The sequence below is a fragment of the Hibiscus syriacus genome, unplaced genomic scaffold, assembly GCF_006381635.1.
Source record: "Hibiscus syriacus cultivar Baekdansim isolate YM2019G1 unplaced genomic scaffold, ASM638163v2 tig00110556_pilon, whole genome shotgun sequence".
NCBI lineage: Eukaryota > Viridiplantae > Streptophyta > Magnoliopsida > Malvales > Malvaceae > Hibiscus > Hibiscus syriacus.
Window position 1 is genome coordinate 426,996 of NW_024062779.1, and position 12,015 is coordinate 439,010.

At 36.1% G+C, this 12,015-nt stretch overlaps 2 protein-coding genes across 6 annotated transcripts; both read right to left on the reverse strand.

The window, feature by feature from the left end:
- Positions 1–201: 201 nt before the first annotated feature.
- LOC120131500 (tobamovirus multiplication protein 1-like) lies at positions 202–3,838 on the reverse strand. 2 transcript variants are annotated; one of them, XM_039148482.1, is made up of 11 exons: positions 3,619–3,836; positions 3,139–3,229; positions 2,978–3,030; positions 2,374–2,466; positions 2,149–2,220; positions 1,929–2,001; positions 1,748–1,793; positions 1,596–1,659; positions 1,364–1,417; positions 539–616; positions 202–449 (listed from the first exon to the last, which is right to left on the reverse strand). In XM_039148482.1, the coding sequence occupies exons 1-8, from the start codon at positions 3,769–3,771 to the stop codon at positions 1,608–1,610; spliced, it is 633 nt and encodes a 210-aa protein (XP_039004413.1). In that variant the 5' UTR covers positions 3,772–3,836; the 3' UTR covers positions 202–449; positions 539–616; positions 1,364–1,417; positions 1,596–1,607. The 2 variants fall into 2 exon arrangements, with proteins under 2 accessions (XP_039004413.1, XP_039004412.1); XM_039148481.1 differs by having other exon boundaries at positions 1,748–2,001; positions 3,619–3,838.
- Positions 3,839–5,934: 2,096 nt separating this feature from the next.
- LOC120131501 (CRIB domain-containing protein RIC10-like) lies at positions 5,935–8,248 on the reverse strand. 4 transcript variants are annotated; one of them, XM_039148484.1, is made up of 5 exons: positions 7,726–8,248; positions 7,306–7,427; positions 7,034–7,131; positions 6,872–6,956; positions 5,935–6,400 (listed from the first exon to the last, which is right to left on the reverse strand). In XM_039148484.1, exons 2-5 carry the CDS (start codon positions 7,361–7,363, stop codon positions 6,276–6,278), a joined length of 366 nt encoding a protein of 121 aa, XP_039004415.1. In that variant the 5' UTR covers positions 7,364–7,427; positions 7,726–8,248; the 3' UTR covers positions 5,935–6,275. The 4 variants fall into 4 exon arrangements, with proteins under 4 accessions (XP_039004415.1, XP_039004414.1, XP_039004417.1 ...); XM_039148483.1 differs by having other exon boundaries at positions 7,306–7,547; XM_039148486.1 differs by lacking the exon at positions 7,306–7,427.
- Between the last annotated feature and the right edge of the window lie 3,767 nt (positions 8,249–12,015).

Below are 12,015 nucleotides of genomic sequence, written 5' to 3' on the forward strand. Positions count from 1 at the left end.
TTCACAGATTGTAACAGAGAATGAAAATTTAGATTTTCAACTCTCCCTTAAACAAAGGCATGCATGTCCAAGACAAATCTTGACCGTGTTCATTTTCTAGTAAACAAACTGATGAAATAACTACTAAACGCGCAAAGCGTCAGATAAACCAACTCTTCCAATACATAATGAATGAAGAAATCAACAATGATCTCCCAAAAAGAAAGCTGCAAACAGCCATGTCACATACAAACTTTTTTTTTTGCATGCATCATGAACCATTCCAGTTCTACTTCTCGTTCTGCTTCCATCACTCAACTGGAAAAAGTAACTGACCCTCTGAAACATTCCAGAACCATCTGTGTACAGCATTTCACTTAACGGATTGGGTGATATTGAGCGGATACCCTCTTCGGAGGCAACTTACGCAAGATGTACAGCACTAGAGCTGAAGGTAGGATCTCAACCACCTGTAGTTTTACCAATAAAAATGCATGTTAAGGGGAATACAAGTGAGAGAAATAGTACAACACAAGTAAAATGGATTCGTTAAATATACCATGTAATAGATCAAGTTCAAAACTGGATGGTACAAAACATCAAGTGACACGGCCTCATCGAAGGCAGATAAAACCACCTGCATGCAGAGAAAGTATTTAAACAAAAGCATATAAAGCACAAGAAAAATGTTTTGCAACAAAATCAAGAAATCAGCAACTTAATGTTTCTAAAGGTTGATGGAAAGAATTTTATCGTTCAACAGTTGTCAAGCTGAAACAGTCTTGGTCAAAGACCGGCATCTGATGTAACTTGTTTTATGAGAACCACAAATTACTCGTAGCATTCAACTTGATCAATTTCTATTTCTCTATTGCTAGGAAAATCTATGTCAAAGGCTAGGAGGAGATTCAGCTATTCAGCCTGGATTATTTAGTGAAATGGGAACTATCTATATGTGTCTCGTATACTCGTCATTAGCAAGAAAGTAAAAGCTCCAGGAAAGCTTCAAGCTTCCTTTCAACTCAAAAGACAAATAAGTGGAATAAACTCATGGTGAAGTATGGAATTTTTCCTTGGAAAATATTGTTTAAAGTTTTTTACTTTTTTTTAAAAGGCCAAAAACTAAATCTATCAGAGGTTCCCTCTCAGGTGAAGGATGTAGCATGTCTAAATGCATGAATACTTGAGAGTTCATATTATTAGTTTGCCCCAATACATAAAATCAAATGGACTGTCATCCGTTGACAAAAGAGACTTCTGTATGAGTTACATGCAAGAGACATATCAAACAAGTAAGGGTTTAAAAAGCTACATTCTCCGCCAAGCAATAAATAATGTAGTTTGAAAACGTACCATCAAGTTTGGTCAAGAAAGAAAAACTTACCACGAAGCACCTAATAAGGAAGCACGTGAAACAAATGGCTGTAACAGATCCAACCTACAAACAGAAAAGACATCAAATAAACAATAGCAATGTTGAGAATATCCTATAAAAATGATGCCATCTTAAAGACCAAGTGACTAAAACAAAGAAATGTGGGTTAAACTTAACTTATGTCAGACTTTTACCAAAAATGAATTGTTACTTAACAGAAACAATATAGGAACGAAAATACCTCGTGAAGCTTCTACCTTCTTCCTTTTGATTCAATAGGGAATCGTGTTGGCATGAAAAACAATCTGGAAGGAGTTGGGTAGTAGGATTTGGTCATAATAGAAATTCAAACTCCAATTATCCATAAATATTGTGTTAACAAAACATAATTACCTTCCTCCATATAACAAGAATCCTAATGAAGCTACAAATGACACCACTGGAGAAAAGAATAGCGAAATAAGTGGCAGAGTAAAAAAAGACTTAAAATGCAAAAGATTTCCTTTAAGAAAAATGAGCAATACCCAGAGATAAACCTTGTGAACTTGTTTTGATGATTCACCGTAACACTTACCTGCAATAAATATTTTTCCAATAAATTCCACCACACTGTTGTCATCAATCCAGAGGTATACCCAGAGACAGACCTGAACTCAAAACTTCATTTTTAACTTTACTTGCAAATTCAAGTATGTGTTAGAGCTATGGTAGCAGGAAACTTTGAGAAAAGGATTGATATTAATGATTGCAATTTGCAAAGTAAACAGCACAAGAGAATGCAAGTTGGAGCGCACCTGTATAACGTAAATAACAGCATTGATTGACACATAAAAAATTCGTAGTTTATCCGTTAGTAAGCTTCTTGCCTGCTCATAATGGCGAGGTAAAATGTCACAGCCCCTCACAAGTACAAGAAAGAACCAAGTATACGAGTTTGTAACCCATTCTATTGATCAAGGAAAAACTAAATTTGGCACGTCATTTCACAAAATAAAAAACAATTAAGAATGTGTTCTTGCCTGATGGTAAATCTCTGCCCAAAACAAGACAAGTAATGTGTACGTGGAGAAAAATAGAAGGCCAGGAAGATCCAACAGTATAAGTGTAAGTACCTAGTTCAAGAAGTTACAGCTCACATTAGTATAAAACCCTTGTCTCAACTGGATCACAACAACTTGTTAGTTACTTACTCGTTCTCTCAAAATAGCATCCTCCTTTATTTCCTTTATGCAACCCAATAAACCTTAGTTTTATGAGAAACTCAAATAACAAAGACCTAGATTGTGAACATAAAGTGTGGAATGAATTTGCTATCATATCCAAATATGAAATGTAATCTTATATATCACATTTCAAACGTAATGTAAGCTTGGTTTCAGACAAGGAAATAGCATCCTCCTTTATTTCCTTTATGCAACCCAATAAACCTTAGTTTTATGAGAAACTCAAATAACAAAGACCTAGATTGTGAACATAAAGTGTGGAATGAATTTGTTATCATATCCAAATATGAAATGTAATCTTATATATCACATTTCAAACGTAATGTAAGCTTGGTTTCAGACAAGGAAAACTTTAGTATATGTACCATAAAACTAACCTTAAATCTTACAGCAAACTAACCTTGGGATGCAATACAAATACTTGTTTGTGAAATCCAAACACAATTGCACGCACTGCAGAAATAGCAGAGTTCCCAATCAAATAATCAAACTAAAACCCTAAATCCTAACAATAATATAATAGAAAACACTACAGAAGTTTTGACTACTTTGAAATATCACCTCCGTTAACAATGAAGTTCATGAGATGGAAAACTTTCTGTATCGTCCAACCATATTCGGGCACTCTCAGTTCAATCCTTATCAATTGTATCTGCACATTAGAAACACCTAATATTACAAACAAACTAATCCCGAATCCTAACATTGTGAACAAATTTCTTGAAACTGGAATCATTAACAATAAATCCTGGGGTGAATACAAATTAAAAGTTTTGATTGTATATAAGTATTTACTCCAGTCATTTAAGTAAAACAAACTAATAAAGAACTGTAGGAGCAAACAGAGAGTGCCTACTACTAATCACTAGGTAAACTAACTTAATCAGTTTGAATCCTAAAATATTGGAAAGTGTTAACATAAAATTAAAATAACAAATCTTCTACTCAGCACTGATTCAAGCAGAAAAAATCGAACAGTTCAGTGAACAACATAAAAGGTCATAAAAATTGTAAAAAGAAAAGGAGGAAGAGAGAGAGAACCAGAGCAACAGAGGAAACTAGGGCATAAGCGGCGCAGAGAGTATAGAAGATGCCATCCTGCCACTTAGTGGACTCATTGATCTCGTCCCACCAATCGGACTGCAGAGCTGGAAGCTCCATAGGCATCAGTGTCATTTTCGTCATTCTAACCATTTTCCTTTATTTCCCCGAGCTTTCTCGGGAAAGTCAAAATCCCCTCAGACAAACAGAAATGGAAGAAAAGCAAAAAGACAAAAAGAGATGAAACTTTTTGGAAAGCCGGGGACGCCAAAGAAAACAATACAACTTTATGCGACAAACACGAAGAGGGAGAAAATCTTTTTTCTCTTTTACATTTCTTACCACACGGTCCAAAACGACGGAGCTATTATCTAATTCGGTAAAGTATAAAAAATGATCTCTAAATTATAAGTACTGTTTTATTATTATGTTCATTTAATATTAAACGTTATAAAATGGTACTTCAATTATAGAGTGTTGCGTGGTTGAATAATCTGACTATTAAAAGTTACAGAATGGCCACTCGTTATCCGACTATTTATTGTGTTTCAAACTCATCTTTTTTCGTTAGAAAAATTACCGATATTATGAGCTAAACATTAACATATTGATTATCATATGATAAAATCTGATATCATAATCTCAAATGGTTATTTTATTTAAGTCATTATATTAACGTCTACCATAGATAACTTCTAATTTTTTAACGAAAATTGATGAGTTTGGAATATACTGAATAATTAGATGACTATTTGATAACTTTTAACGGTGAAGTAACTTAACAAAACAACATTTTATAACTAGATAATCATTTTATGATTTGTGATATTCAATGAACTGAATAAAATAATATTTTATAATCAAATAACCATTTATATATTTTACCTTACCTAATTTCAGCATTAAGAAACCCCTTTTATGCTTTTGTTTTCTTTTATGGGCCGCTCTCATCTCGTCTCTTCCCCTCTCGACTCTCACCTAAACATCCACGAGCCCGTGGTAGTTGAAATTTATAAATTTGCTTTTTCTTTTTACATTTTTGTTTGGGAAGAAAAGGGTATTGTACTAAACAAATGAAACTCATAAATATCTCCATAGTATATTCACCCATGTTTCAACGTTTCTGTTTTTTTGTTTGTTTGTTGATAAATCAACATATGTATTTGCCAATCCATACTAAACTATACATATTACTCGTTGAAACACTACATGCACCTGTCAAGGAGAGTAGTTCCATGAACCCTTTTGTTTCTTTCCTGCGATACCAAATATATAGGGACACCCCCAATCAATTCTCAAATAGCGGAAACTAGTTTTTCCCAATTTCATTTTTTTATCATCCATCCAAATGGTTCTGCGATTCAACTAATTCATCCAGAATACCACAGGCCTGAAACACTTGACACCACATTTGCTTGGAATAAGAACAAGTCCAAAAGTAAATGATCCGTTGACTCTTTCTCTGCCTTACGCAATCAACGAAAAGAATCAACCTGAATTCCTCATTCCAACAGTCTGCCCTTAATCTAGACTGTTGGGGTATTAGTCAGGTGGCTCATATACCTAGAACACCCTAAAAACATAGAACAAATTATCACCCTCCATCATTATACCAATAATATTCTTATACCTCTCCGCCACTTGAAGTTTACTACACCAAAGAGCTAGTCCACCACGTAAGTCTTCTGGTTCTACATAGCAACAACCAGATCGTCTCATCCTAATCTCTGTCCTTCCCCAAAAACACTCTTTATTCTTCGTTTCCATCAGAAAAACCATCTGTGGGCCATACCTCATCACCATTTCCTTTAGCATTTATTTTAACTCCGTTCCAAGATATGGACTGGATCTCTCTTTAGGGGGTGTTATAGCGTTTAATTACTGCATTTGCTAAAGTGTGTGATTATTCTACACCCTTTAGCTTAATTATTGTTCTTGAGAAAGTGCATTAATAAAGTTTATAAGAATGTTATTCTCCCAGTCTTCGGTAAGAATTCCCAACAACCAATAAAGTATTGTCTTTACGGAGTGCCGCGATTTTAGTTCCAGGATTTTGTCTCCCAACCCTTAAGAGGGTTCCGGGAGCATCTTGTCAAAATAGAATACAATCCCTGGATCGTTTATGATCAATGCTCACAAGATGCAGTTGGTATCAGAATTTCACTGCATCATCTTCCCAGGCCAAGAAGAAAATGCTCCTGCCCGAAGGTAATTACTTCCACACACAAGAAAACCTGTATTAAAATACATGCATGTGAAATAAACTAGGAAGTCGGCACATAAAATAAATAGTCATTTCATCCATAACATGAAGAAGTTAGATTCCTTTACAAACTTGTCGGAGCCAATAATCTGAATTACCAAAACTTTCCACTGACAACTCAATACAACTAAATTTAGCAGCACCATTACTCGCAGTAAACCAGAAACTTTCTTCTGCCATTAGGTAAGTCAGGTCTTTCGTTCCTTTTCGTTCAACACCTAATTTAATTTAACCTTTTGTAAATTAAATAGGATTTTCAAATTTACACTAGCTTTTGGTTCAAATTCTGGCACTTCTTTCTAATCTTCATGAATATCTTGAATACTAAACGGGACTTCTACATTGATCACCGATGAGTGGAAATCAAAAACCACAATCTTATTACATAAATGTATCACTTGGGAGAGCAAGTTGTCTTCTTTTTTCTCTTATGTTTCCTAGGAATATTTGGGATATCCTTGCCAGACAGGTTCCTCATCATCTCTGTTGCAGGTTGGCATCCCATTGATTGCTCTAAATCTGTAATTGAACAATGAAAGACCTCATCAGAAGACATATCTCTACAGAATCGAGGCCATTAAAATTATTGCAAGGGACCACCAGAATGATTTTTTAGTAGCATATAAGTTTCCCTTGATATGGCAGTTTTTGTCCCGTGACAGAAGAGCCAAAGGGGCAAATAAACTAAAAGGCTTTCTCCGTGTCTTGGAAACTTGGCTTAAATAAAACTGAGATATATAATGCATTTCCCCTTGTCAATGAGACCCGTGAAATGGCCCTATTTTCGTTTGTCTTACTCTTATTTAAGAATTGTCCATATGCTAACTGAGACTGCTTAAGGGATACATGATTTTGTAGTATATGTAAATAAATAAATAAATCCTGCTTTTGCCTACTATTCTCTATATTGCTCATTCTATCTTATTTCATGTAAATCATGCATCAGAATATTCACCATATCAAGAAAAGGTAAATTGAGAGAAAACATGCCTTGAGAGGACCATGTAGGATTAGAATCTCTGGAGTTAGCAATTGATGTAGCTGTGAAATCAGGGTCTGTCTTTAATTCATTCATCTGCATAAGTTCAACAAGTAAGAGATGAACACAAGGGACTTCAATCAAAATATTGAATGGAGATAACAATAACATACCCAACTGGGTGCAGAGCCAGAAGAGCCATCCCAACCAATGTGAGCCACATGTTTGACATCTGTTGGATACCCAATTTCCATCTCTCGCTCCTTCACAACTACAACAACAATAATACCCTTTCCCACCTCAGTTCCACAGCAATCAAAATCCATAAAACAAGCACAAAAGTAACCCAGGAAACATGCTCAAATACATACATACATACGTACATACATACGTTATTCATACATTTATGGGATGTTATAAAGGAAGAGACAGAGAATGGCCTCACCAAAGATTTGAGAAATGAATTTGAAACCTTTGTATATCCCTTTCATCTTGGAAACCATGATGGTAGACTAGGAGCCCAATCGGGCAGCCGGTTCAAAGAATGATTGAATGTTGAAGGAACCTCTAGATAAAGGAGAAGAGATTGTACTTTTGGCCCCTGGAAAGTAATTGTACTTAAGAAGAGGTTTGTCGCTTTAACCTCCCCCTCCCCCCCTTTTTTTATATGTATAATCACCAAGAACTCTAAAAACATACAAAATGGCAAAAAGTTGCAGCGTATCAGAGGAGTAATTACATGTGATTGAGGAACTATATTACCCGTGAAACAAGGTTGGTATCTATCTTTGGAACTAAAGCAAATTATGATGATAAATAGATGAAAGCTAGATCTTTTAGGTGTAAAAAATAAACTTTATTGTACCTACAAAATTCCCGTCATCTCCTCCAAGCATTGATGCAAGGTTCGATGCTTCATCTTGTTTGCTATCACTTTTTCACAAATGGAGAAACATGGAAAATAAGAGTTTAAAAAGGAAAAACTCAACAGAGATTCAGCAACCCTTTTTAAAAGAAGTAAACAAGGAAGAGAAAAGGCAAAGAAAATGCAGATGGAGAAGAGAGAATGAAGATAAGAGGGTTCTAAAGGGAATGGAAGAGATGGTGGAGGAGAGCCCTGAAATGGAACTAATAAGAACCTCCCAAAGCCCAAGGGCGAGAAAACAACAAAGAATCGAGTCAGGACTCAGGACTCGGGACTCAGGACATAAGAAAAATGTTGGGTGGTGGCTTTGTTAGTTTGGTTGAGAAGCACAAGATTGAGACTAGAGACAATATTTGTTGTCGGGTGGTGTTGGCTTCTTTGTTGTTGAGAGTGAGTAAAGTGTGGAACTAAGGTACTTCATATGTATGTTTTTAAGGCTGCCCCGTGAAAGGAAATATACAGCACTCTTTCTTAAGTCGAGGTGGAAAAACTAGAAGAGGCCGGAGAAGGACAAAGATATATGCTTTTACTGTACATAATTTTTTTAATCTTCCCTTAAAAAAATTAAACTTGTCCCATGGTTTTCTACCTTATTACAACCATTCTAATTCTTCAAGGCTGGTTCACCGGGGGGGGGGGTGTAAATTAAATGTCAAACACCGAAGAATCATTCATTTTATTTGGTTCATAAACAGAAACGTATCTTTTCATAACTGCCAAGCAATTCTGATGGATATTTCGTGACGCCCACATGGATAGTCATATCTTAAAAATATTTCTGGCATTCAATCTGATTTTCAACGATGTCTTCCTCTCAATCTGCTAACAAATTTTCTTTTTCTGGGGGTGCCTATTATAATATTCAAACTGCTTGTGACCAACATCATCTTGGAATCTGATACAGCTAAATTTTCTAAGCGTGTCTTTGGAAATCACAATATCATTATAAATTTAATTGATTGTTGCAGCCACGTTAGGAGCAGTTCTCTTCGAATGAAACACGGCCTTTCTTCATGGTAAATGGTTTTCTGCATTTTTTGTACAGAAATTTTGCCCAGATGACTAGTACTCAGCAAATCTCTGAAGTTCAACGAAACTATAAGTGAAAGGTTACCATCCAGATTAGTTTAATGGACGAGTAAGACAGCAGCAATTTCTTATTACCCTTGCTTCAAAGCAATCGATTAATTAATGAACCAGGCCTTCATTGAACCTTAAACACGTGTTAATACATTGCCAGAATTATTACTGTCAAAGAGCTGATGCATAAATTTCATTTATTCAAAACAAAAAATGGCACCGTAAATTTTTACAGCCATTCTTTAAAAGCCACCCCTGTAGATTTCAACCAAGATCCTCCTTGAATAAGCTTAGCCACAGTGAATTTTTTGGCCTCTTCGGCACTAGTAATGACATGAAAACCTGGCCATTTCACTCGGTTGCTAGTGTCGGCCCTTGGTCCCTTGTTCATGTACTCCCCATAGTACAATGTCTTCAAGGCTAAATCCCCACTTCAAACTGACCACCCCGAAGGGTCAATATGGTTACCAATGTAGGATTGTATCACGACAGTTCATGAATACTCTTTCCAGGGCCGGACTAAATATGTCTTGATGGAGGCTTTAACGGGCTCAAGACCAGCACTTGCTATTATATTACAGTTTTGGATCGAAGTCCCAGTGTTTTGGTTTGGGCTATTCTGCCTTGACCAGTGATCTGTCACGATCGGGAGAGAAGAGAGAAGAAAACGAAGGACGCGAAGAAATTGGGGGAAATGAGAATCAAGGGTTAGGGATTGATAGTGAATTGGGGGAAAGAGTTACATGATTAATGAGCATGTGAGGAGCACGAGGAGATAATTCCATCAGGAGAGCTGAGTCCACGAGTAAAGCAGCAAGCCCAGTTGGTGGCCCAATATCTGAGATAACAACAAACGGTTATTTTAGAATCTACAACTGGCATTTAGTTAGAATTGAGGGTACCCTGCAAACAAATAAAACAAGTACTGTGTAAAGAACAATCAAGCATAATTTTGAATGAAATCTTATTTCTGTATCTCTATTCTACTCTTTTCTCTGCGCCTTCTTCTTCTCTAATTCCCTAAACTATCTCAATTCATCACAAATTGGTATCGAGAGCCTCGGTTTCTGGCAAGTTGGTGGCATACCCAAGAAAAAATCAGAATATGGCAGAAGACTTAGCTGGGTTGCAGAAACAGATGGAAGAATTGACAGCACTGGTGAAACAAGGAAAAGACGAGTCTAATCCTCCTAAATGGTGGAAGACTCAGGACAACAGGAATTTTGTACTGGAGTCTAGGATGGCTACGAATCACGGATATGTTGAGGAAATCTTGAAGATTCTGACAGGTAGGAAGGAGGACCAAGAACAATCTGCTGAGGATCAGGTACAGACCCTTGATTCATCTAATATGAGTAACAAACAACCTGTTAAGGTGACAGTAATTAATGACAAGACTCGGTTTACTTATAAACCGGATGAACCCGGTATTCTTAAGTCTAAACCAGATGATTTGCTTGTTCATCTATCTAGCTTCAAAAATGATAACCAAATGGGGGAGAACAGTGCTGCTAGAAATCAGTTAATTACTTTAGAGGTGGATAAAATAGGTACAAGGGGGTCTAGTATGGCAGGAATTAGACCTAAAATTGAGCTACCTTTTTTTAGGGAAGTAATCTAAGAGGTTGGCTACAAAAATGTCTAAAATATTTTTCCTTATGTAATATTGCTGATGAGCAACGAGTGGAAGTAGCTACAATGTATTTAACTGGTAAAGCAGAGATTTGGTTTAATGGTTATATTATGCAAAAACATCATGTGACATGGCATGAGTTTGAGGCAGATTTATCTCGTAGGTTCTGTGATAAAGCCTTTGTTGATATAGTGGAAGAGTTTACAAAATTGGTCCAGAAAGGGTCTGTAGAGGAGTATCTAGACAGATTTGAAGAACTACAACCTTACATGATTTTACAAAATCCTACTTTAGGTGAGGAATTTTTTGTCTCTTTGTTCATTAGTGGATTAAGGGAAGACATTAAATATAGAGTCAAAGCTCTAGACCCTAAAACATTGTCTGAGGCAAACAAGCAAGCTAAAATATATGAGTTATCTGTTGAATTTGAAAGCAAAAGATTGAGACCTTTTGCTAAAAATCCAGTTTATTTCAACCATCTACCTGGTTCTAAACCTAACCAGCTACCATTACCACAGAAGAATACAACCAATAATCCACAAAAACAGACCCTGATAGACTACAGAAGACAGGACAATTTTTGTTTTAAATGTGGTGAAAAATTTGTTCCAGGCCATCAGTGTAAAGTTAAACAGTTGAATATGATGATTGAAGATGACAATGCTATACCCTCAGAAATTTTACCTACTGATTTGGAACAGCAGAATCTACAGGAGGAGGAGAGCCTAGAAATATCAATGAATGTTATCACTGGGTGTATTGGTCATAACACATTAAGAATTTAGGGTACTATTCAAGGGAGACCATTGAATATTTTGATTGACAGTGGTAGTACCCACAGTTTCCTAACACCTCAGTGGGCTGATGCTGGTATTTTAGTGAATACACCTTATTCTTTGGCTATTACAGTGGCTAGTGGACAGCAACTTTATAGTTCAGCAAGGTGTAATAAGGTTGAATGGCAGATGCAAGGATATTCTTTTGTTCATGAATTTAGACTCCTAAAATTGGGTGGCAGTGATATGGTGTTGGGGGTGGATTGGATGAAGTTATTCAGTCCAATTTTGATGGAATTCAACAAATTGACTCTCAGTTTTGTCCACCAAGATGAAAATATTATTATACATGGCCAGCAGCCCTCAAATTGTTTATAATAAATTTTAGGGGCTACCCTGTTAAAAATGACAGCCTCTGATTATGCTATTTTGGGCCATGTGGTATTGTTCTCTATGACTGAAGATTCTAAGGATGTTCCTGCAGCTTTACAGCCTCTATTAGACAAATTTTAGTCTGTTTTTGCTGAACCTACAAGGAATCATGATCATGCAATTCCTCTAAAGCCTGAGACTGTTCCTATAAATTTAAGACCTTACAGATTTCCACATAATCAGAAAGAAGAAGTGGAAAAATAGATAGCTACCATGCTCTCCTCTTCTATTATTCAACCTAGCAAAGTCATTTTGCTTCTCCTTGTCTTCTTATAAAGAAGAATGATGAGACTTGGAGATTCTGTGTTG

What these genes read in the sequence shown, in the direction of transcription:
- LOC120131501 (XM_039148484.1), bottom strand. Translation starts at nt 7,363, where the DNA reads ATGGTTTCCAAGATGAAAGGGATATACAAAGGTTTCAAATTCATTTCT. An exon ending in ATTCATTTCTCAAATCTTTG is followed by an intron (nt 7,132 to 7,305) that starts GTGAGGCCATTC and finishes TTGTTGTTGTAG; the next exon opens with TTGTGAAGGAGCGAGAGATG. An exon ending in CTGGCTCTGCACCCAGTTGG is followed by an intron (nt 6,957 to 7,033) that starts GTATGTTATTGT and finishes GAACTTATGCAG; the next exon opens with ATGAATGAATTAAAGACAGA.
- LOC120131500 (XM_039148481.1), bottom strand. Translation starts at nt 3,771, where the DNA reads ATGGTTAGAATGACGAAAATGACACTGATGCCTATGGAGCTTCCAGCT. An exon ending in TAGTTTCCTCTGTTGCTCTG is followed by an intron (nt 3,230 to 3,618) that starts GTTCTCTCTCTC and finishes TCTAATGTGCAG; the next exon opens with ATACAATTGATAAGGATTGA. An exon ending in GGGCAGAGATTTACCATCAG is followed by an intron (nt 2,221 to 2,373) that starts GCAAGAACACAT and finishes CATTATGAGCAG; the next exon opens with GCAAGAAGCTTACTAACGGA.